Source organism: Chanodichthys erythropterus, chromosome 21, assembly GCF_024489055.1.
Source record: "Chanodichthys erythropterus isolate Z2021 chromosome 21, ASM2448905v1, whole genome shotgun sequence".
NCBI lineage: Eukaryota > Metazoa > Chordata > Actinopteri > Cypriniformes > Xenocyprididae > Chanodichthys > Chanodichthys erythropterus.
Window position 1 is genome coordinate 33,164,511 of NC_090241.1, and position 24,494 is coordinate 33,189,004.

General features: G+C 36.0%; 1 protein-coding gene across 1 annotated transcript in view; it reads right to left on the reverse strand.

Moving 5' to 3' along the window:
* The window catches only part of mmp24 (matrix metallopeptidase 24), a 31,145-nt gene extending 8,426 nt beyond the window's left edge, over positions 1-22,719 (reverse strand). The window contains exons 1-4 of the mRNA XM_067373263.1: positions 22,579-22,719; positions 6,354-6,502; positions 5,177-5,293; positions 3,202-3,506 (exon numbers count right to left, since the gene is read on the reverse strand). Of these exons, the coding sequence (XP_067229364.1) occupies positions 3,202-3,506; positions 5,177-5,293; positions 6,354-6,502; positions 22,579-22,704 (697 nt within the window). The 5' untranslated portion in view covers positions 22,705-22,719. The remainder of the gene's footprint in view (positions 1-3,201; positions 3,507-5,176; positions 5,294-6,353; positions 6,503-22,578) is intronic.
* Positions 22,720-24,494: the final 1,775 nt, after the last annotated feature.

Sequence of the window (24,494 nt, forward strand, 5' to 3'; positions counted from 1 at the left end):
AACATGTGAGAATATTTCCTGATAATTTACTCACCCCCATGTCATCCAAGATTTTTATGACTTTCTTTCTTCAGTCGAAAAGAAATTATGGTTTTTGAGGAAAACATTCCAGGATTTTTCTCCATATAGTGGACTTCAACAGTTACCAACGGGTTGAAGGTCCAAATTGCAGTTTCAATGCAGCTTCAAAGGGCTCCACATGATACCATGGTCTTATCTAGCAAAACGATCGTTTCACTAGATAAGACCCTTATTCCTTGGCTGGGATCATGTAGAGCCCTTTGAAGCTGCATTGAAACTGCAATTTGGACCTTCAACCTGTTGGTAGACGTTGAAGTCCACTATATGGAGAAAAATACTGAAACGTTTTCCTCAAAAACCTTAATTTCTTTTCAACTGAAGAAAGAAAGACATAAACATCTTGGATGGCATGGGGGTGAGTAAATTTGAATTCTGAAGTGATCTAATACTTTAAAATCCCACTCCAGCCCTGCTGTAAACAATGTGGCTTAATGAAATATAATTTTTAAAACTGAAAATATATTTTGTTTACACTTTCAAATGCCAAAATGTATGACCAAATACTTAGGGCTAGATTTGCTAAACAGAGCAAATTAGAGACTGCAAACCCCATGAAAGCACCGATGGGAGTGGAAATGTTTGTGGCTGATCTACTGCACATATTAAAGAACACAGTCGCAACCAGTTAATTTCCATAACAACCAAAGCAATCCATCAAGAGCAGGGCAAATTTGAGTAGAGTTGCAAACAAGCGGATGATAATCATGTGTCAATAGTAAATAGTAAAACATGTCGCATGATTGATTTAAATACTCTCCTCCCATCAATTTTGCATCTGACAGGGAAACTCCTGAAAAGGCATATGCAATAAGGTCAGCCACAAAAATAAGCCTTTTCATTGTTAATTTCTCATTGCATGTCTTCAGTAAATCCTGACAATAATTTTCTTGTATGCCAAAAGAGGGTTTGAGCTGGCGCATGCTGTTAGTAAAGTACTTCAAGAGGCAAATAAATTTAAATATTCATTTAAATATATATAATATACTGAGACTAAAACTTAGTCTTATATGTAAATTTATTTAAAAAATATATATTAGGAATATAGTTTGGCCACTTTGTTTGTATTTATGCAAACATATAAAAAAAAATATATGAAAAAATATATTTTTTGTCGTATGAGTTTACATCAATTTAGCCTGTATGCATTTCGCTGTAATATCTTTAAACATATGTAGTCATGTGAAAAATGCTGTTTGTACCCAGAATCCTAAAAGCCATCACCAGAACATGACTCAGTTGAGACTGACATGTTCCGATCTTTGGAAACACAGAAGGGATGTGACACCATATCACTCAAATCACAGAAATAGCCTGATCTGTTGGTTGGCATCTATTGGTGCTACAAGTATCAGATGGCTCACAAATCGTCTTGTACATTTTTTTTTTTACAGACTGCTTCCCTTTTCTTAGAGGTTCTCTTGGCCAAAGCCGTTCTCCTTTATCAACCCTCAAGCTCTGTCCAATTTAACTGTCTATTTTATTCCCCGTCTCTTTGAAAATAAATAGATTTTGTGTTCTGTAAAGGAGTGAGTTTTATTGTGAATACAAAATTTACATCAGCTGCTGAAGATAAATACATCTACTATTTGTTGTAAACTGGTTACTTTTGATCTGTATCCACTAGGGTTGATATGGTGTACAGAGAAAGAGCTGTAAAGAAGTGAATGTGTGCTTGTGTGTACTGTGTACGTGAACAAGGTACAGATTGTGTGGTCTATAAAGCGTGTACTTGAACTGCTGACATTGCAGCACCCAGGCAAAGATAACGCAGCAAATATGCAGCATGCAGGCATGGAAGAAAGAACTTAATGCTCTGTGTTTTCTTTATGTATCCCCTGTGGTCTCAACTGATGCTCCTCAGCTCTCTGCTCCAGTTTGCCACTCCAGAAGCTCCTAACAGATTCACCTCAATACATCTGACTGATCTATTTATCTACAGCTGCAGAAAATTCTAGAAAATCCATCCATCCTATCCCGTTTAATTTAACGTTCCCCTAATAAAATACATAAATTCACATACACATGAATTCATCATTAAATAAAAATAAAATATAAAAAATATTAAATATAAATAATAAAAAAATATATAACACTCATATTATTATATGAGTAATATTAGATGTACATATTAGAGATTATAGCTGCATTTCCACCACAGGAACTTTCCCTAGGAAATCTGGACTTTGGGTTCTACGTCAGAACGTCAAATCTCATTATTGGTCAACGCTGTACACATGAGCAGCACGATGCATGCATGTGACGCAGGAGCCGGCCAATAATGAGTTGCTGTTCTGACGTAGAACCCGGAAGTGCTGCACTGTGTTTACTACAGCAACAGTGTAGTAGAATGACAGGGAAGAGGAGAAATTGTTGAATAAAGTTATTTTTGTTTTGTTTTTGCGCACGAAACGTCACTTCATAACATTAAGCTTGAACCACTGTAGTCACGTTGACTGTTTTTGCTACATTTCGGGACCTTGAATGTGGTATTTGCGTTGCTTTCTCTTGGGGATCAGAAACCTCTCGGATGTCATCAAAAATATCTTCATTTGTGTTCCGAAGATGAACAAAAGACTTAAGAGTGTGGAACAACATGAGGGTGAGTAATTAATGATAGAAACTAAAGGGTGAACTAACCCTTTAAACTTGATTTTACTCACATCTGACCTCAAAGAACTGAACAGATGAACCAGAGAAGATTTCCACATAAAAGAAGGTAGAGCCTCAGAGCCACACCTACTAATTATGAAATCACCATGGACCAATGGGAGTTCAAAGGTGTTTACCAGCCATGGGTGCGTTTCCCAAAGGTATCGTTAGTCAACTATGGTCGTAAGTCCCATTGAACTCTAACGACAGAACTTGCGACCATAGTTGGCTTTGGGAAACACACCCCAAAGGAAAGTTCTCCAGAAAGTTCACTTTGGCAAGCTGTTTCGAGCTCCCAAAACAGCCTCCACATGAACTTTGTTTTGGCCTGATTTTGTTCAAAGTGACGTCACACCAGTTCAGATTTTGCTTAAAGTATATAGGGGCCTTAATAGCAATAATCATATACAATTGAAAACTAAATGCTATGAAACAACAAATGACAGTTTAGCATCATAGTGCCACACTTACCGTCGTGATTTGCGTTTCCTAACGTCCAGGGCTCATCGGAGTCAAAGTGTGTGTCTCCGCCAATTCCGGGACCGGGGAAATATGCATGAGCTAAAAAACCTCCTTCTCCATCAAAAGGAGAACTGTCGCCATGGAAACCAGAGGCAAAGAAGATCATGATGTCTGCCTCTTTACCCTCGTTCTTGATCTCAGAATAGGCCACTTCCTGAAAGGTCAGCGGGGTCACTGTCTGCCACACATCGAAGGCCTGGCGAATGGCTCTCTGGGTATCTTTCTCGCCCACCTTGGGGGTGAAATTATGTATGCTGGAAACAGGAAGAAGAGGAAGGAAACAGAAAAAAAGATCATGCATACTTAATATTAAATTGCATGACTTAATATGAACTAATTCATTAAAATTAAATATTTCATGGAACAAGGTGCTTTTTAAACTAGCTTAACTGGTAAAATATAGTGCAAAATGTGCAGTAAGAATGTGCATCTGACACATGCATAAAATGTAAAGTTATAATGAACATTAAAACAAATATGAAATATGGCAACTAAGTGAAATTAATAAGTTTAAAATGAAGTTCTAAAATTAAATAAATAAAAATAAATCAAAGTTAACTAGAAATAATTAAAAAATTAGTACAACTGACAAAAGTACACAACAAAATTACTAAAACCTAATCTAAAATGAAAACTCGAAATATAACAATAAAAGCTAATTCAAAATATTAATACTTTAAATAATAGATAATATAAATAATACTAAAATAACACTGCCTGCATATTTATTTTTCTTCCCTGTGACATTTAACATCCCTATGACACTTTGCCATCAGTGTACCAGTGTTTTTTTATTATTAGAAATGCTGTTTCTATATGAATTAGTTCTGCAATAAACTGAAGCAAATGCCATTCGAGTGCACAGCGCTGTGCTGTTACATAAGAATTAATCTGCATAAAAATTTCCTTGAATATAGGGCAAAAGTTAAACCAGGCCAGACACCTAAGGCAAAAGCAGATGTTTGTCTCTGGCACAAAACTGCAGGCACACACAAGTGAGAATATCACATCTGATTAACCAGTGACTACAAACTAAGCTCAAGCCTGCATTAGATGACTAAATGAAATTAATAGAGCTTAAAAACAGACGAAAGCAAACAAATGTTTGCAAATTATCTAAATGGTCTCATGTTTATGCCAATAGGAATGCACCGCAAGTACAAAATGTCCCAGAATCCCTTTTGTTCAGCTCATATACACTGAGTCAGCATCATGTAACCATCAGAAACAGCTTCAAGTCAAAATCTGCAAATATATTGGCTTTCTGTCTACTCAAATGGTTCATCTGGATTGAAGGTAACAGATTAATCCTTTTTTTGTGTATAAAAATGAACTACTATATATATATACACACACACATATTATTCAATATAATTTAATTCTATTACATTATTTATATTATATATTATATATAACTGACTTAAAAAATAAATGAATTAATAGGTTGAGTGGGTTTTGGGGGATAATAGCAAAAAAAAAACAAAAAAACACTCAAAGTACCAGCTTTTCATCAACTATTCCTCTTCCATCCTGACCTGCAACATCCCTTATTTCTTTGTTTCTCTCTCGCTCTCCCATCAGGCAAAAACGCAAAAGCTTCTTGTAGCATTTTTAAGGTTGGAGGGAAGCATTTTCACTGTTAGTCTGGAACATTGTGTAAGCGACATGTGTTCCAAAACATACTCACATGTATGAATGCAATATGCACTAAAATAATAGAAGATGAGGGTACAAATATACTCCATAAGCTGGCTTCAGCAAGATGCCTAATAGGCCGCCATTAAAGACAATCAAATCATGTGAGGTGCAGTTATTTATGGACATATGGAGTTTTTGGAATGCTTCCATCCATCCATTCATTCATCCATCCATCCATCCATAAGCTTTGCATTTAAACGGTCTCTGCATATACGGCACACTTTACCTGTATGTGATCTTTTTGTCCCTCCATTTCTGACCTGTGAGGGCATAGCGTTTATTTCTCCTCCGTCGGCTGATGTGAGGGTGATCTGGAACCCCACACCGTGGTTTTCTCATCCACCTTAAAACATGTGGATAGTGATCACACCAAAGGACACCAAACAGCTGTCACAGAATACTATAACAGTAAGTTTATGTTTATCTTTATACTACTGTACATCAGATAATGCGGGGCTAAAATCAACATTAAACACCAAGAAGACCAATGCATTAAGTAAACAAATAGGGCAAATTTTTGTTTCAATATTTTTATAAACTATATTGCAATTAAAAAATTTTATATTAGGCCTAATTTTTTTTTTTAGAAACATTGTCACCATGAAGTCAAAATTCTTATTTTTTATGGAATATTGCAGTATTTGTTATTTGTTGAATGATTTATCCGTGTACATCATTTTTAAATTCATGTGCCTCATAATCTTTAATCGAAATAACTTCTCCTCCCTCTTGCAGCAACATCTCATCTCTGATGACGTGTTTACTGGCATGAGGGCGGGGCAACCTGTCACTCACATGAGATCCACCAATAGCTCTAGTCCTGCTCTACATTTTTTTCTTGTTCAAGAAGCCATTTCACTCAGATATACGTCAAAATAGGGAAGAAGAAATGACTATAGCAACTTCTGTTTCATGCTGATTTTAAGCACTAAGAAATTACATGTTTATGTTTCACTTGCTTTTATTCATCTTCCTAAATAACAATTAGTCTCTCTGTTGCCCCCATCATTTTTGGAGCACTCATTACATTTATGTATAACTGGTGCGCAGTATAACAAGTTGATGTTCTCAAAAAATATCATAGTCTGAGGTAAGTCTCCTTTAGTTTTTGTGCACATTAACTTGATCTAAGCATAACACATGGCTGGTCGGCTCCCATGAGGGGGTGACTCACCTCAATTGTTTTTGACTTAAAATTTCCTCTCATGTGAGTGGATATCATTTAAACATATTTATCAAAAAAAGCTTTTTAAGTAAAACTAGAGTTAGTGCACAAAGTTAAAGTTATAAATAAGCATACAGTTTGCTCAAAAACACAGTAATAAAGCTTGTGCACTTCAGCTGATTTCTTATGTTATTGATTTTTTGAAAGGTAAGTTGTGCAGTAAAAGGTTGTTACTAACTCGATGGTGGTTTGATCCAGCACACCCGTCACTGGAATACCGTAAAACCGCTGCATGGCAGCGACCGCTGACTGCATGGCTTTCTCCGATCGCAGGTCTGAAGTCCGGATGTCATGAGGGAGCAGGTAGCCATAGTTCTTCAGCCACGTCTGCAAAGATAGAGACATTACATTAAGAACTAAAGGCAGGGTTATTATAGTTAACTAAATATAAAAATAAAACCATACATAAAATAAAACATTTTCATTACTTGAAATAAAATAAACATTAACTGAAAAAAATATATGTTAAAAAAATTACAAATAATAAAATATTAATAATATAGTATCTATATCTCTCTCTTAAGGTGCATTAAATACTGATGCCAATATAATGATTGTAATGTAAACTAAAAATACACCTAGAACATTACAAAAAAAAAATAAAAATGGTGATGTAAGTTTTCTAAAACCATTTTGATAGCCATTAATCAGTATCAGAACTGGAAAACATGACCAATAATTTGACCGTGGTGGAAAAAAGTTGCAGCTTTTTGGATCTTTGAATGGAAACTTTAAAAAATACAGACTAAAATAAGACCTTAAAATTACATCTTAAATTATCCTTACATTAAAAATGCGAACAAGATTTAAGTTAATAGAGATGTGAAATTTTACAATAATCATTTGTGCAAGATTTTTGATACTAGTGCACAAAAATTAAGCCAATCAAGCATTTCAGCTTTAAATATGTAAGAAAACACAAACTGTATCAATAAACAGACACTGCTGAGGTCAGCCACCTCATATGAACTCCATTTGTTCTCAAAGTTTAGTTCATTTCACATGCTCCTTGATTTAAAAGCATAAAAATAAAACTGAACTTATATAGAGCATCCTCTCATTCCCTCATCTCATCCTCCTCTCTCGGCTTTCATCTCTCCCTGCGGACAGGCAGAGTGGAGAACTAGTAAGCACAGCCCTCATTTTAAAGCACTGCACACATGGAGAGGGGCTCTTTAATTGAGCTCATGGCTTAGAGTCCATTTTCAGCATGAATATTTTAATGCTGGAGTTTCTGGTCCTTTGCTTCTCAGCATGAAGCAGGACCCATCACAAACAGTGAGTCAGTGCTTAAAACGGAAATCAATCCTTGGGCCGGTACACACTGCACTGTTTCTATATTAGAAAGAGCCATGTAGAGTTCATTAGAATTAAAAAGAGTGTTCTCTTGATACTACATGTATGTCTGCAAATAGAATCAATCACATCTACTAATGCATAACCTAGGATTTTTGGCTAATATGTCATTTTAATATATATTTACACTATAAAACAGGCAAAGACTTAAATTGAAGGGAGGGATTTAAAGGTCGACTCTTATGGCTTGAGCAAGTAAGAATAATTATGGAAGCTTGTTTCCGCCACTGAATAAAAAAGGAGTAATTGTGACTTTTTTCCTGCAATTCAGACTTTTATCTCAGAATTCCGTGATATAAACTTAAAATTGCGAGTTAAAAAGTCAGTATTGTGTGATATAAACTCGCAATTGCATGCTATAAAATCAGAATTGCGAGATATATACACAATTGCGAGTTATAAAGTCAGAAATGTGATGTAAATTTAGAACTGCGAGATATAAACAATTGTGAGTTATAGTCAGAATTGCCTGATATAAGTCAGAATTGCATGATATAAACACAATTGCGAGTTATAAAGTCAGAATTGTGATATAAACTCAGAATTGTGAGTTATAAAGTCAGAATTGCGTGATATATTCGCAATAACTCACAATTCTGACTTTATTTCTCGCAATTGTGAGTTTATATGTTGCAATTCTGACATTATAACTCGCAACTGAGTTTATATCTCGCAATTCTGAGAAAAGAAGTCAGAATTGTAAGATAAAAAGTCGTAATTACCTTTTTTTTTATTTAGTGGTGGGAACAAGCTTCCATAAAAAATAGTATCTCAGTGATACTAAAATAATATTTACTACAGGGCATTAAATACTTGTGCCAAGATTGTAATATATATATTAGAAATATATTAAAAAAAACTGCAAAAGGCAATGTAAATTTTCCCCCCCAAAAAATAAAATCCCTAGGAAAAACTTTAGCATTGGGACATTGATGGAACTGCACCAATTATGTATATTATAAATCTAGTTCTGTATTATATATATATATATATATATATATATATATATATATATATATATAAATTTGAATCAGCACTAGCTTATCATACTCTTTACTGTTTAAATGCATTGATAAAGCATCTCTTCATATCAGTATGCATGAAAATAAAATAATGCACAATCATGTAATGATAACATTATTTTGCATATTTCAAATGCTGAAATGCAAACTTCACAGTGTATCAGCGAGTACATGGCTGGCTCAGCCTCCATGGTAACAGAGGCTCTGCACGGCCCCCTGGGAAATCGTACCCATTAAATAATTCACCAATGCTCTTACTGGTGCCGTCATTATAGCATGGCATTCAGTGAAGTCTGAAACCAGCACTAGACCCAACAATACATGTCTCATCCACTTTGATAAATCAATGAAGGCTGTGAGATCTGGAAAACACAAAAGACTGTGACAGTTCTGCTCCGTGAATAATAAGCCATATTTAAGCTGCGGGACTATTTCCGTTCCAGCACTTTGTGGGATTCGGTGGAATTCAAAGTTCAAAGTCAGAAATCCACATTTCTCTGGAAATATAAATGATAAATTGTTCTTGTGAACTGCACTGACGTCAAGGAAGTTAAGGGATAGTGAACGTGGCATTCCAAACCTGTTTTTTTTTCTCTGTGGAACACAAAAGGAGAAACTCCAAAATTACTCAAAGAGCAGCATAAAAGTGGTCCACATGACTTTTAATGTGCCATTTTGGAGTAGCCAAAACATTCTCCATCATTTCTACTTTTACGCTCCACAGAAGGAAGTCATAAAGGTTTGAATGATAATGAGGGTGAACAAATTCAAATCTTCAGAGTGAACCCTCTGTAATTAACAAGTAAGAGCGGCTACCAACACCACTTGTTAAATTAAGCACCGGTAACTATAATTCTAAAACTAGATGTTATTTATTGTCCTGATCTCAGATTTCTCAAATTGTCAGTAATACAGTAGTGGCCAAAAGTGATGTCCAGATTGGGAAAATTTCCTTCTTCACCCTTTATTCAAATATTATTAAAAATGTGTTAAAGATGCAATGAAACATGCCAAATTGTGCAGACAATTTTTTGGCGAGGATGTCATACAAAAACATTATAAGCACATGCAAAAACCAGCAAGAGCCAACAAAATATTAATAAGTGATTATGTTGTAGTCAATGAATGCTTTTTCCTGTGAGGTTTTTGTTTGTTATGCTATTTTTTTGTATAGTAAAATAAAACTTATAGCTGTAGTTTGCCATTTTTTCTCTTTTTTTGCCAAATAATTTTGTCAGGTGTTGTATGTAATTTTTTGACTGTACTAAATCATAAAAATACCATAATATGTATGCAGATATTTAGGAAACATTCTAAGTTCACATACAGTACTGTGTTTTTGTCATTTTACTTTGAAATGTACATTCTGTGTCACAATGTCTGTTTTGTTTTGGTCTGTGTGATCCCGCCCACTGCCAATTTACCCAATAGTATTTCAATACTCCGGGTTGCCAGTTGGCGGAAAACATGGTGAAATGCAGCCATGGAAGGCAGTAAATGAACTGGGTCAGAGATTGCAGATTTGACCCGACCAAAAAAGCCTCGGCATCCATCTAAAAATCTCTATGAGCGGGAGCATATTAAGACACAGATAAATTAATTAATCAACTGTGTTTAAGTCTCTTCGCCTTCCATTGTCAATTGCACTCGCTCCTGTTGCGTGTCCTCAATCTGGCAATCTGGTTGAGTCTGAGGAGTAGGGGGCGGGGGAAACAACTCACCAATATTTTGAATTTGGGCTGCATTACCCATTTCAACCACTAGCTGTCAATATTACATACTGCACCTTTAACTACATATGTTCATCCCTCATTTTAAAATACTTAAAAATATAAAATATTTTCCTCATATTTTGATGGTTTAAACTTGTAGGGTCATTAAAAACAAATATCCTCTCCGAACACTTTTCACTTTTGGCCACTACTGTAGTCACAGGCTATATGTTTTTTGATATTCTATTCTTTCTATTTTATAGCCTATAGTATTTATATGTGCACAGTAAGCAAATATGCATGCAATACTCAGATTACTAATTGCCGATAAGTTCGGTGAACTGTCTCCTCCTGCATCCCACAATGCGATGCACTCGCTTCAGTTCCATTTCTAGTGTGATGAATGTTCATCTCTTTTTTACTCTTTGATTGGACTGTTAATCAAGAGTTTTAACTGGATATTTTCTGATACTTTCCAAATTGATAACTGGGTGCCACTGGCTAAATTAAACATGCATTGCTGAAGTCATGTGATAACAATGTAGCATACTACTGTTTAATATCATTGCAAATTGCATTCTTTTTCAGATACTATTTTAAAATATAGTATACAGATTATACAGTACAATATACATGATATACAGTATTAGTACTCAGTAAGCTTGTACTCCATTCCAAACACAGCACTGGATGTCTTTTTTTGAGTTTGAACAGCTGCCCCTGAAACTCGAAATCCTTTCGTCATCTCTGCCAGGTGGCACGGAGTGATGATATTCTACCTCGATGAGCAGCGTGCAGTATGTGCTCTCCAAACAAAGGATGAATTTCTAGTAGTAACACACCTTAAAAACATATTCATCTGACTTTCTTTGGGATTTGGTGGAAAATAATGCCTAGAGGAATGTTCTGGGTTCAAAACAAGTTAAGCTCTATGTACAGCATCTGTGACATGCAGTCGATTACAACAGAAAATAACGCCAACACACCCTCAGTTTGTAAAAACAAGTAAAGTGCATGTACTGTAATGCACTTACAATGGAAGTCAAAGGGACAAGACATTCTACTAACTATAAGTAACTTTACAACTACATGTCAACTAACTCTCATTAGAGTATTAGTATGTTAGGTTAGGCTTAGTAGAATAAGCTGACATGTAATTGCAAAGTTACTTACAGTCAGTACAATGTCTGTTGGAGAGCAACAAAATAAAGTGTAGAAGATATTAAGAAGACAGTCTACTAATACTCTAATGAGAGCTAGTTGACATGTAGTTGCAAAGTTAATTAGTAGAGCATCTAAAGTGGACCATCAAAATAATTATCTGCTTTTGCTCTGTTCATATGGCACACACAATGAAATACTGATAAACAATATAAGGTTAAGATTAAGAAGTCTGCATCTGACTCAGATTACATTGGATTGTTCTGCTGAAACAGCACAATGTTTGCCTGCGAAACTGTGCAGAGCTCAAATAACGCCTGGTTACCTCATCATGATATTTGCTGTAATGTAATCTCTGAAAAGTTTCATGTGTTTTACCTCAAATAAACAATCTGACTCTCAAAGAATCAACCATCAATCATCTCCTAGAATTTAAAAGGGTTTAAATTTTTTTTTAGTAAAGGTCTTTGTGTCAAAATAATTTTTTTCATAACCTTTTTCTAGGTTGTCTCTTAGGCTATACAGACTATTTCTGATATTATGTCTAACACACACACAAAAGTTAATTTCACTCATTGACTACTTTGTTTTTGGACAACTTGTAAACTAATCTACCATTGCTACCCATCCCTAATCACAAAACAATCAATGCTGAAATGTGCCGCATAAACTGCTAAGATCAGACTTAAATTATTAGGTACACTAGAGTATATTACAGAGCAGATACAGTATCTAGCATGCACTTACTGGAGTATTACTTTTACATTATTACCGACTGTAAAATGTGTGATCACAGCCCATGTAATTGGCATCTTTGAAACATAAGATGTTCAGGTCATATGGACTCTCCTTTCTCATAAATGTGTGCTAATGAGTAGGGAGTTGCAAAGGAGTTGAGAGGAAGGTGTGTGCGTTTAGTGTGAGGAATTGTGGGCATTGATTTGGTGGCATTGCTTCGTGACTTTTCATATCTTGTGTTTCAGAGAGAAACCGCATGTCACATCATCACTAGAATCAATACAGGTTCTGTTCCTCGCAGCGGTACCTCAATACCACCTGACCGATAGAATAGAAGAGCAGTGAGAAGATACATTGAGCCATGGTGCTCACCAGGGCAGCATAAGTTTGTGTCTGGCTCATGTTATTAAGTTTTATATAATTTCCTGTTTCCTTATCTTTTCCCTGTCATTTGTTCAATAATGTTGGGGCAGTTGTGGCCTTATGGTTAGAAAGTCAGACTTGTAACCCGAAGGTCGCGTGTTCGAGTTTCAGTGAATGAACAGCACTCTCTTCCATAATATAGCATAATATAACATGCATTCATGTTTTTTTTTATAGCCTTCAATATGAACATTGTTTCAAGGACAATATTGGGCAGGATGTGAAATAACAGTTTTTTTAATTAAATACAGATTTTTTTTTTTTTAGATCCCAGCCCTATGGCATGCTTTAAATACTGAATTTTCCCTGTTTTAGATAAGCAGTAATGATACGTTATTTTATCACTTGTTAAATGGTTATTCAACAATTAGCCTATTCATTCCTGCATTTCTAAATAGTTTTTTTTTTTTTTTTGCGCCCCCCCCAAACATTTTTTGCACCAGCCGCCACTGTGTAACAGGATAATGTATCCGTGTGCCAGATCTTAAAGTGACAGCAGCCTAATATACCTGCTGCCAAATTATGAGATAATATTAAAAATATCTATATGTCAGTTTTTCCCATGGTATCGATGTCAAAACTGTGGCCAGTGAAAATGCTGAGTGGCTAGTTACTTTGGAAAACCACTAACCACAGTGGCTGGTGAGCAAAAAAAGTTAATGTCAAGCCTTGTATATATGTATTTTTAAATTGCGATAACATTTTTTTATCAGAAAAATTGCAATTAGATTTTTCCCCAAAACTTGCAGCCCTACTTATACATTAAGCTTATGATGACATGCAAAAATTAATGTCTGGCTTGCGTAAAACATAATAATAGTGCTATAGCCATGGCCTAGCAGTTAGCTAACACATTATAACAACCAAGCAGTAGGGATGCACCGATCCGATACTCAGATCAGGAATCGTCTCCGATACTGCCATTTCTGCCGGATCGGGACCGATCCAAATCTGATATTGTGCGCGTACTATTTTGTGTTATTGTTAAACTCCACAAAAGACACAAAAACATTAAAAAGCACCATAAAGTTTCCGAGCACTATATTCCAAGTGTTCTGAAGCCATTCCATAGTTTAATTTGAGGTACAGATAAATATTTAAGTTGTTAAATTATAGTTCATGTAAATGCCTCCCTCCGCTGCTCCGCCTGTCAGTCATTCTCCATTCAGCATTCAGACTGCGTGTCGCGTTCGGTTATGTCAACACAATGAAACTCTCTCCAAGATGAATAAATGTTCCTATTATTATACTTCAACTGTAGACAACTATACCAGTAATACAATATGCATCAATCTATCTTTGTGCTTTGAACTTTTTAATGCGGAGCGCTGCCGCTGCGACTCCATTATGCTTCGAGCGCATCATTCTACACACGGGATGTGCATAAGCGCTTTGTGCCGCTCTGTATGGGAGCCGTTCATATTATAACATTTTTGCGCAATGAAAGATTGTTAATAGCATTTTTTGTTCTGTCCTATCTATCATGTTTCTGCCTCAAAAAAAAAAAAAATGTCTTTTAATTTTACAGTATAGCCTATATTTATATATAAATATATTTAGTTTGTGTCTGTTTGTTTAGTTTTACAAACTTAGGAAAGTAATGTTTAAGTCAAACCTGATACCTTGATCTCAGTTTCTTCCACACAGTGAGGCATACAGTTTATTAGGTAATTTAGCACTTTTTTTATTATTACTTGAATATCAAATCGGTATCGGCTGATACTGAATCCCGGGTATCGGAAACGGTATCAGAAGCGAAAAAGGCGGATCGGTGCATCCCTACCAAGCAGGTGACGAGTTCAAGTCTGACTCGCATCATTTCCCGATCCTCTTTTCCCATCACTTCCTGTACTTTCGCAATTGTTCTATGTATACAAGTGGCACAAGGGCCCAACAAATAATGATAACAACAGTACTAGAGAGGGAAACGGACAGAGATGGAGACAACGAAGAACAAAAAGACAAAGGCTGTGGCAGCGAGACAAACAGAGCAAGACGGAGGAGAGAGACGAAGGATATCGGCGGGGAGGGGGAGAGGTAGAGTGATGGAGAGAGGAAGATGAGAGCGTACAGTAGATGGAGACGTGGGGGAAGGGAGCTCAGACAAAGACCGAGAGGAGAGCTGCTGTTTGTGTCCGTATCAAGCACCCCAAGACCAACCAAATGTAAAATGTAAAAAATAAATTAAATGTTGCTATGTTGTTCTGAGCATTTTATAGCACATTGCTATGAAGATGTTATTGTTTCTGGGTGATTTCAAGGCTATAGTTATGAAATTAAAATTTAGGGGGAGTGTTGGTTGAAACTCTTAACACTAAGTATGAGCACTACTAATCATATCACATAACAGCACAGGCCCCAAAAATTGCTATAAATAGCATAACAAATGCAATGCACCATTCAGTTTCAATTCAAGTGGTGATACTAGCACAGTATTTGTGAGAACTAATTAGGTTTTTCTTTGGCCTTGTGATTTTTTTCCCTCTTGCTTTTAATTTCTCCCTCAGCATGTGGTCTCCTGAAGAGACATATTCAGGACGAATTAGACTTTTATGTGAGGAAACTGTGCCATCCTTATTTAGTTCCCTGCATTAGTTGCACAGTCAAAGCGAGGACTGCTTTCTCTCACCACATACTAGCATAACTAACAAACACTACAAAAGTAAACAGAATAATTAATAAAGACAACAGCATTTTAATCCTACAGTGAACAGAAAAATACCATAATGCCGTCAAAAGAGAACAAAGCAAACATAAAAAACACAACAATAGATTCCTTTCACAGCCTTCACCGCATGAGATTCGCTAGGGACTGAAGCAGTGTGTTTCAGTGTATACTTCACACACAAAGAGGTTCTGACATGCTTTAACATCCTTTAAAGGGTACGGCAAAATACATATCTCACAGTCAGAGACAAAAATTAGGGCAAGTAAATATTACATTTCTATCCATCCACACACACCCAAATCTTCTGTTATTTTTTAACCTTTAAAACAAGTACTGTAGCAGTATTGTACAATATCGGTAACAGATGGTAGTACTATGGTACTCTGAGATATATATATATATATATACTGTACTACTATGGTACTGTATGACTACCATGTTCATGTAGGGCCTACAAAACCATGTTATTTACATGCTACTCCAAAGTACTTCAGAAAATACCATGGCATTACCATTATACATGTCCACAAAACAAGGTACAATTGGTTAAATGTACCACATTTGAAAGTGCAATGTAAGTTTCTTTAAGATGTCTAATACTGTAAATAATATTCTGAGATTAGATATTTAAGGAGATATTTGTGGTATTTAATGCCATTGTGTGAGGTGGTGGTGGTTGCTGTCATTGTTTTCTTCACTGTTCTGAGCAGATTATAGACTTGTATAATAATGTATAATAATGATATAATGTGTGTATATATATATATATATATATATATATATATATATATATATATATATATATATATATATATATATATACACATTATTTCACCTAATGTTAACAGGCCTTACACACAGAGATGTACGTAATAAAAAAATACAAAAATTATATATTAATATATATTTATCTTTAATAAAAAGGAAATGTTCAAATGTTATGATTTTCCAAATTTTTTTTTCTAATAGCTTTTTTATTGTTTTATTTCTATATTGTTTATATATATATATATATATATATATATATATATATATGACATCTGACACAATCTGAAACAGAGATATTAATTCAATGACATCTTCAATAAATCTCCTAAGCTCTGCAAGACTCTAAAGCCATAAAATTTTCTTCTTAAACATATTTGTAAATGAACAAAATGCCAATAAATGTACCCAGCATGCTTCACAATCTAGTTAAACCAGTGCCACACCAAAACAGTCTCAAATCTCTATTTGAAAAAATGAAGCTTTTCTAAAAACTGAATGAATTTCCTCACGATTCTCCCGAGTCCCTGTTGTACAGTAAATGTGTGCAGTTCCTTACAGAAAGCAACCACTGAGCATTTACAGTCAAATCCAACAAACTGGTGGGGCTTAACTGCTCCTGTGGCTAAAATTAAACTGTCAGATGGAGACAGCAATCTAACCTCGCCGGGTTTCAGCTTCTCAGACTCTGTCACATGAAGGTGAAGAGCTTTCGTATCTGCACAGGGCCAGACACAGAACAGAGAAATCAATTGATAGTTCAGGAACCGAATGAAATCAGACTGAAAATCATGCATGAGTCTCTATAGAGCCCAACCACCAAATGACCAAAAAGCTGCCTTGTATTAATCTGCATTAAGCACTAAAAAAGCAGCTTGCTGTAAGAAACAAAGCAAATGGAACAATGGATGAGTCCCTGAACCTCAGAAATGCTTAGGCTTTGGTTTTTGTGCCTTTTTTGATTAGATTAGATGCTGGGATTCCTCTAATATGTAAACAGTGGTTCGATATCACCTTGAATACAGCATCTACAAACTAGATTTTGTGTGAGTGGTTCTTACCTCAGGAACTTACTGCTATGCAAATGATGGGTTGTTCCTGGCAATAAAACAAGTCTGATCACTGAGTAAAAAGTAACTGCACAGTTTACCATATTACTGTCAGTAAAAGCAATAGTAATAGTGATGCGTTCTTTGCCTTTGATGAAAATGATCTGATGAAGACCACCTTCTCTTTGCCCTGTGAACTCTGTCCTTTGCAGATAACAGCTGTCATCCATTAAAACAGATGTCAGACGGAGATGACACACTAAGGACATCGCTGTCAGCCCAAGTCACTCGCACCTTGTCAAATGACATTAAGAAAAGATAACCGACATCCTTTTAGCTAAACAAAGGACTTTTTATCTAAATTACTTTTAAGAGTCGAGGCCGTTGTCAGCGCGAAATGGCATTTGCAACCAATTTTACTTCCATAATGTGAAACAGGATAATTAACATGAAAAAGCAAGGCGTTAATCAGGAAATGTTGACTTTATGTTGATGTTTGAAATCATATTATAGACTGTATCAGTCAGTATAATGATAGTCTATTCATTTCTGCCAAAGACAATATTTGTGACATAAGAAAATTATTTAAATTAGATTTTTTTTTTTATTGGAATAAAGCTTAAATAAAATAAAATATACATATCAGATTGAAACTCATATTTTTAAAAAATTCATTTTATTTCACCAAATTTACAAGGCGACCATTTCTAACTTTTTGTGGAAGCGGAAGTACTAAAATAACTAAAACTAAAATGTATTAAAGCTAAATGGAAATATATATATTTAAAAAAAAACAATAACAAAAATAGCAACAAAATTACTAAAACATAAGCTAAATTAAATTGAAAACTGAAAAAACAAAAAATAAATGCTATTTAAAATATTAATAAATACTATTATATACATATATATATATATATATATATATATATATATGTATATATATACTAAAATAACACTGCATGGAAAATAAAAGTGCATAATACTGCATTTAATACTTCAATATTAAAAAATATATCGCCAGGGACACTACAGTACTCAAAACATAAATACCAAGTCAGCTCTAAGGCAACAATCCAAAACTAGTATCAACAGCATCCTACTCACTGCATGACTTGCTTGGTAGTGAGTCAAAAAGCAACAAGACTGATATAAGAGTATGAGACTATCCTGGCAGAGGACAGAGTTTCATCCTCACCTACTGCTTTCACCATTATCATTTTCCACATTAGTAGCTCCACTCGGTTCTTTGTCATTAACCTGCTTCAGTGAAGGAACAGATGCTTCTTTCTGGTTGGCCAGAACTGAGACACACTTAACTGGTACTCCAAAAAGCATCTTTACTGCTGGCAATTGTTCAGTACAACTCAACCTAACTGCAAAAAATACATCCAAATCCACATACAAACCACTGCTTCATTGATGATTGAAGTTATTTAGTCTAGTGAAGCAGAATGTAGCCTGCTGAGATAGGAAGATATAATCTATATAATATGGTCTAATCTGATATCACAGTCTTAAAATATTATTATCTGAAAACAGAATGAGCAGTTAACTGGATTACCATGATCAGATTATTTAGTTTTGATGGGACTAACATTGAAACCTATTTTGTCCACACCATTTTTTATATCTAACAGAAACCTTTTTTAAGGGTACGCTTACACGACAACAATATACTAAAAACAGAAAGGTTTTTTCTTTGCGTTTTTTAAAAAAATGTTTTGCGTACAGACAACAGCATTGCCAAAACGATCCCGTTCACAAGGATCAGCGAAAACGACTAAAAGCTCTGTATTATTCATGCCAGGCCAGTAGATGGCGATGTCACTTTGAAAAAACACTATGCTATAGACTGAACACGTAATACGCATGCGCATGACGTCACCATTTTCACAAATTTGCGTTTTTATAGTTTACACAGAAAAGAAAACAGTATTATTTTCAAAAGCTTGCACTTTGAAACCCATTTTCAAAAGTTCGTGTTTTCAGGCCCCAAAACGCATAAAAAGTATTCAATTTTTAGTTGAAAACTGTGTCGTGTTAATGCCCCCTAGGGGGCCGTTCACACAGAACACGTTTTTTCATTCCAGTGTGCTACTTTCCATTGTTTTTCTATGTAAACATGCACTAGACAGCCGTGTATGACCATTGAGCTCACGTCCTGTGTCTTTTGCAGCGTCTTGCGCATGAAACGGCGCTCTAAAAACGTGGCGCTCAAGTTAAAATCAGTTCAGCTTTTAAAAACGCATCTTGAGATCTTGCGTTTTTTCCTCATTCCACTGCCCGCGTCTCGTTTTTAGTTATGCCGCTTGTGTCCGTTGTAGACAAGGTGTTAGGGCCCGTTCACACAGAACGCGTTTAACGCGTTTTACATTTATTCAACAACGATGTACTAAAAACGGAAACGTTTTTCCTTTGCATTTTTTAAAAGTTTCACGTACAGACGACAATGCTGTCAAAATGATCTCCATTCACATGGACCCGCGAAATCATTTAAAAACGCTGTATTCTGCTGCCAGGCCAGTAGTTGGCGATGTCAATGTAAAGAAACACTACACATTAGGGCTGGGCGATATATCGCATGAGATTGTCACGCGCATTTCATCAGTAAAGCCGGTTCCCTGATTACCGCTAAATCGCCATCACCTGCTTTCAAATGGAGCGGCATTTAATAGACAGAGCCGTAGTTCACTGATAAGACACGCAATATCGCATTCATATCGCAGATGAATCGCCTTCGATAATGAATGCGATATTGCGTGGCTTTTCAGTGAACTACGGCTCTGTCTATTAAATGCCGCTCCATTTGAAAGCAGGTGATGGCGATTTAGCGGTAATCAGGGAACCGGCTTTACTGATGAAATGCGCGTGACAATCTCATGCGATGTATCGTGCAGCCCTACTACACATAATACATATGCGCAAATTTTCACAAATTTGGGTTTTTTACACAGAGACCACAATGGTATTTTTTTCAAAAACTTTAAAACCCGTTTTCAAAAGTTGGTGTTTTCAGGCCCCCAAAAACGCATAGGTTTTCCATTTTAGTTGAAAATGGTGTAGCGTAAATGCCCCCTAAAGGCCTGTTCACACCAAGAAGGATAACTATAAAGATAACTATATTTGCGATAATAGTCTGTTTATTCTAAGCTCACTCGCTGCGGTTTCAAAGTCTGTACATGTTTTTGCTGTTCTTGTTGCATTTACATGGCTTTAACCAGCAGATGTCCTCAGCATGCTATGTCCTCAGCATGCTAGCCTGGCATAATGATCTCATTTTTTGACTTGTCAAACAGTGGAGGCTTTTTCTGGACCTCGGCGATTAACTTCTCCGCAATGTCATCTGCTATTTTAAATGTGCGAGCCCTTAAATTAGAATAAAAGTAAAATATAGTTGTGGTGTGGACAGTGCTGTTCTTTTACATTTAGAACTATTTTTTTTAACTATATCCTTATCGTTATCTTTATAGTTATTGTTCTTGGTGTGAACAGCCCTTTAAACTGTAAATATCAGTTTATGCAAGTTAAGGACTACCACAAATCTTATGAATTGCAATTTAAAAATAAGGTCATGAAGCCAAATAATGTGTATGCTGAAAATTGTGTACACCCAAATGATTTGATCACACTGTTTTGCAAGTAATTAATCAATAAATCAATATAAATTGTTTATATATACCCATAAGAATCAGTATACATTAGGTGCATGTAGCTATTATGTGCAATCATGCAAAAGCCACCTGCTGCAAGTCACTCTCATGAATGAAACAAAGAAATGGAGGGTTAAAACGCTGCTGGCATGGGAACAGAACATGGGCAGAAACAACAAACTCTTAAAATATAAATGAATCTATAATATTGTTATTTTTGGAATTGAACCAAATTGTCTTTTTAGTACAATCATTTAGGACATGATTATTCTGGCAAAGCAAAAAGGAGATTCATGCATGTTGATAACCACAAAGACTTTCGGTCTTGCTTACACAATACAATAATAACAAGCTGTATATCACAACATTTGTGCACCTTGTATAACCTATTTATCTCATTTGTCCACTGGATTTGCGTAATAGCCTTTTATATTTGCAGTGAAAATCTACCTTTCAGCAAGCAATTTATGCCATAAAGAAATGCTTTATCTTCAAATATTGTGACATAACAGAGTAAATGGTGAGATCTCTATTCACCATGTAACATATTGCCACAACAAAGCTGAATCCAGGAGAACTGCTCTTATGAGCTCTGGCTCTCTACTCAAAAGCATCCCTGCCTTTCCCATCAATTATAGAGGAACCTATATTTGGAACACACACAAAAACAGCAGCTGCACATCAAAACAAAAGCATTACGGGGCTATAAATGCAACCTCTATCGTTCAAAACAGTTCTTGGGTCCTTAAGGAAAATGATTATGCTTGCTAATCTCCGTCTTAACTGAAGCTCTTTGTCCTATCTTTGCTCAATAAGATGCACGTATCTTGAACAGGACCAGTTGTGTCACTCAGTATCTTATATCTAACATTGCACTGAGCATAAAAGCTTGAACGTGTTGCTCCCAACAAAGATATATAGGGTATAATAAGGGAATGCATGTGGAGTGAGTGGCGCAATGAAATTATCCAATTACTGGCAACCTGATAATGGCTTCAGTGTGCTGTATTTCCAGGAAGAGCAAACATAAAACACTTAATGTCTGTCTGGGGCCGAATATAAGGCAAAAAGGAGCAGAGAGAAATAATGAGAATTCATTCACATGTGGATTGTTTGGTTGCATTTCTACAGATGTGCACTACTTGTATCACAAATACATTTCAAAAATTATAAATAATAAGTACTATTTTCAGTGCATTCAGATATCAATGGTTTGGGTACATTTTATTGTTGCTAATGTGCTTCACCTGTAGTGTCACAAAAAAATGTAAAATATATACTGTACATATAAAAAAGTGTTGCTGTTTTCAGAGATGGCGCATTTATTCACATGTGGATGGGTCGCATTGTTATTGTTGTATTTTGCACTACCCATAATGCCATAAAAAAGAAATCATAATGAACAATAAAAACATTTTAATATCTTATAAATTGTATAATTCTGTTTTCGAAGCTAAATTCATTCAGATATTGATGGTTTGGGTGCATTGTTATTGTTTTACCTGGCTGTAGTATCATACTTATTTATGATTTTCTGTTATGCAACTTTCAAATATCAAGTATTTAAAGGTGATTATTAGCTATTAATTGTTTAAAAATAAATGCTTATAAAAAAAGAATTGCACCGCTTGTTCATTTGACTTTATTTATTTACGCATCCCTATATCATTATTTATTTACTATGTTTGACCCACTTGAGCTAATAAAACCATTTGACTATATAACTCATTCTAATGGTCATCTGCTACCCAAACGCTGTGCGTTATAACGCGTCCGTGATGCTCAATGGAACAGGTCGCTTTCACGCGCAGGCAGTGGAGGTGAGGATGGTGGACATGTCATCTCTTTCCACGTACCTCAACAATGAAGGTCCTCTCTTCTCCACAAACAGACACGACCCAGAAGAGAATGTGGAAATAGCATGTTTTCCAACAGAACCCCGGGAGTCCCGTCTTTCTCCCCCTGGCTCCCACCCCCGCCATGACTGTCCCCAAATTCCCCCCACCGTCCGCCGTTGATTTCCAGGCTTGTTTCTTGTTTATGGTCTTTATTATTTCAGAAAAAGAACGAGCGTCCTATATTCCCGATGGTGCTTTGAGCGTTTCTTCTCAGTCGAGCGTTAAATTCGCAAAGCCATTTTGTGTTGCGTCTTCTCAAGGTGGTGCGTTAAAATGATGCTGCGCCGCTGATGCGCTCGAGCGAATGCAGCACCATCAGCGCGCGCAACCCCACGCGGAAGTTCGAGTCATTGAGCGAATCGGCTCCTTTTGAACCGTTCGTTTCAACTAATCGTTTATTAAACAATTCTGCAAATACGTTTAAGCTACCCGTCACCTCCAATAAAAGGGGATTGGGAATTAAAAAGAAAAAAGCAGGAAAAAAGAAAACAAAAATGTAACGATTTGAGTTATGATTAGTCTTGACGACTGGGAATAGGCCTATTTAGAGGGGGAAGAACGTTTATTTTTGCATTTACGCACTCAAGAAATAATTTCAGATTCCTCAAAAGATAAATCTAAATTTAAAAATGTATGTTTTGTTTAATCGGTACCTATAGAAATGTGGTGACGCAGCCAAGGCTTTATAATTTAGGGTGAATTCAGGTTGATTAGGACACTTTTTCCAAGTCTCGTCAGTGGCAAAAAGTGTCCGAATCACCCCGAATTCATTTATTTGCGTATTGTCATATTAACCTGTCAGTAATTGCACTTATTTACATGACAATAACAGTGCTTGGTTCATTCAGAATCAGACACAAACGAACTGAAACAGTACTGAGTTCAGTTTAAATCAATTAACCACTCTAAATGATTGATTCATTGTGAAGAATCGGTTCATAAGAGTCATTCGCTCGGGAATCGGACCACATCGCGCTGCCTGTTATTGATTCAATGTGGGGTTTGGGTGGGCGTAGAAATGTATATTTTTCCAGAAAGAGACATTACAATTTGTTTGGGTTTCTTATGTTACCCATCTCAGTTTTGCACCTAAAGTGTCCAAGCCAATAAGGATCTTCTATATGCATCACAAACAAACATCAACAACAAACAACTCATAAACAGTAACTGAAATAAGATCAACCAATGATGACTTTAGTTTAAACTGACTCCACGAATCACTTTCAAATGAATCATTTAAAGTAACAGATTCAAACAACCACATGATACTACCAAAACGTATGCTATATATAAAAACCTATTCATAAAGCACCATGTTAACATCCAAGGAGATTTCACTGGGCTGTAGAGCTACTTCAAATGTCATAGCCTTTGTGTTCTTCTTTAAAACTGAAAAAGAGCTAATTGAATCCAAATCAAATGAAAAGCATGTACTATACTCTCATAATGCCCATTTTCATGCCCATTTCATCTAAGATGAAAATAATTTTATTGTAATTTGCTTGTTAACGCCACTGGACTACAGTGTTATTCAGGGTGTTTAACATGTAAGGTGGTTCAGAAACCTTGAGGACCTGATGGCCATCTCAAAGGCCAGTAGGTGTTCAGGGATCATAGGAGGTTTTGTGTCTGAGGGAAGGGATGGGAAGTCAGAGAGACAGGTTGTGTTCTGGGTGCGCTGCCGTATATCTGGGTCACAGCGTGCAGAGCTTACGCCAGCCCTGGAGATGCTCCTCTCTGCGGTGTGACAATGACGGGATGGAAGCCAGAGCTCCAAGATGAGCAGCAGGGGAGGCCTGATTTCTAACAGTCTCTCCATCTGGAGCTGTGTTAAAGCAGTGAGACACACACGTTGGGTTTCCATGTTTTATGGG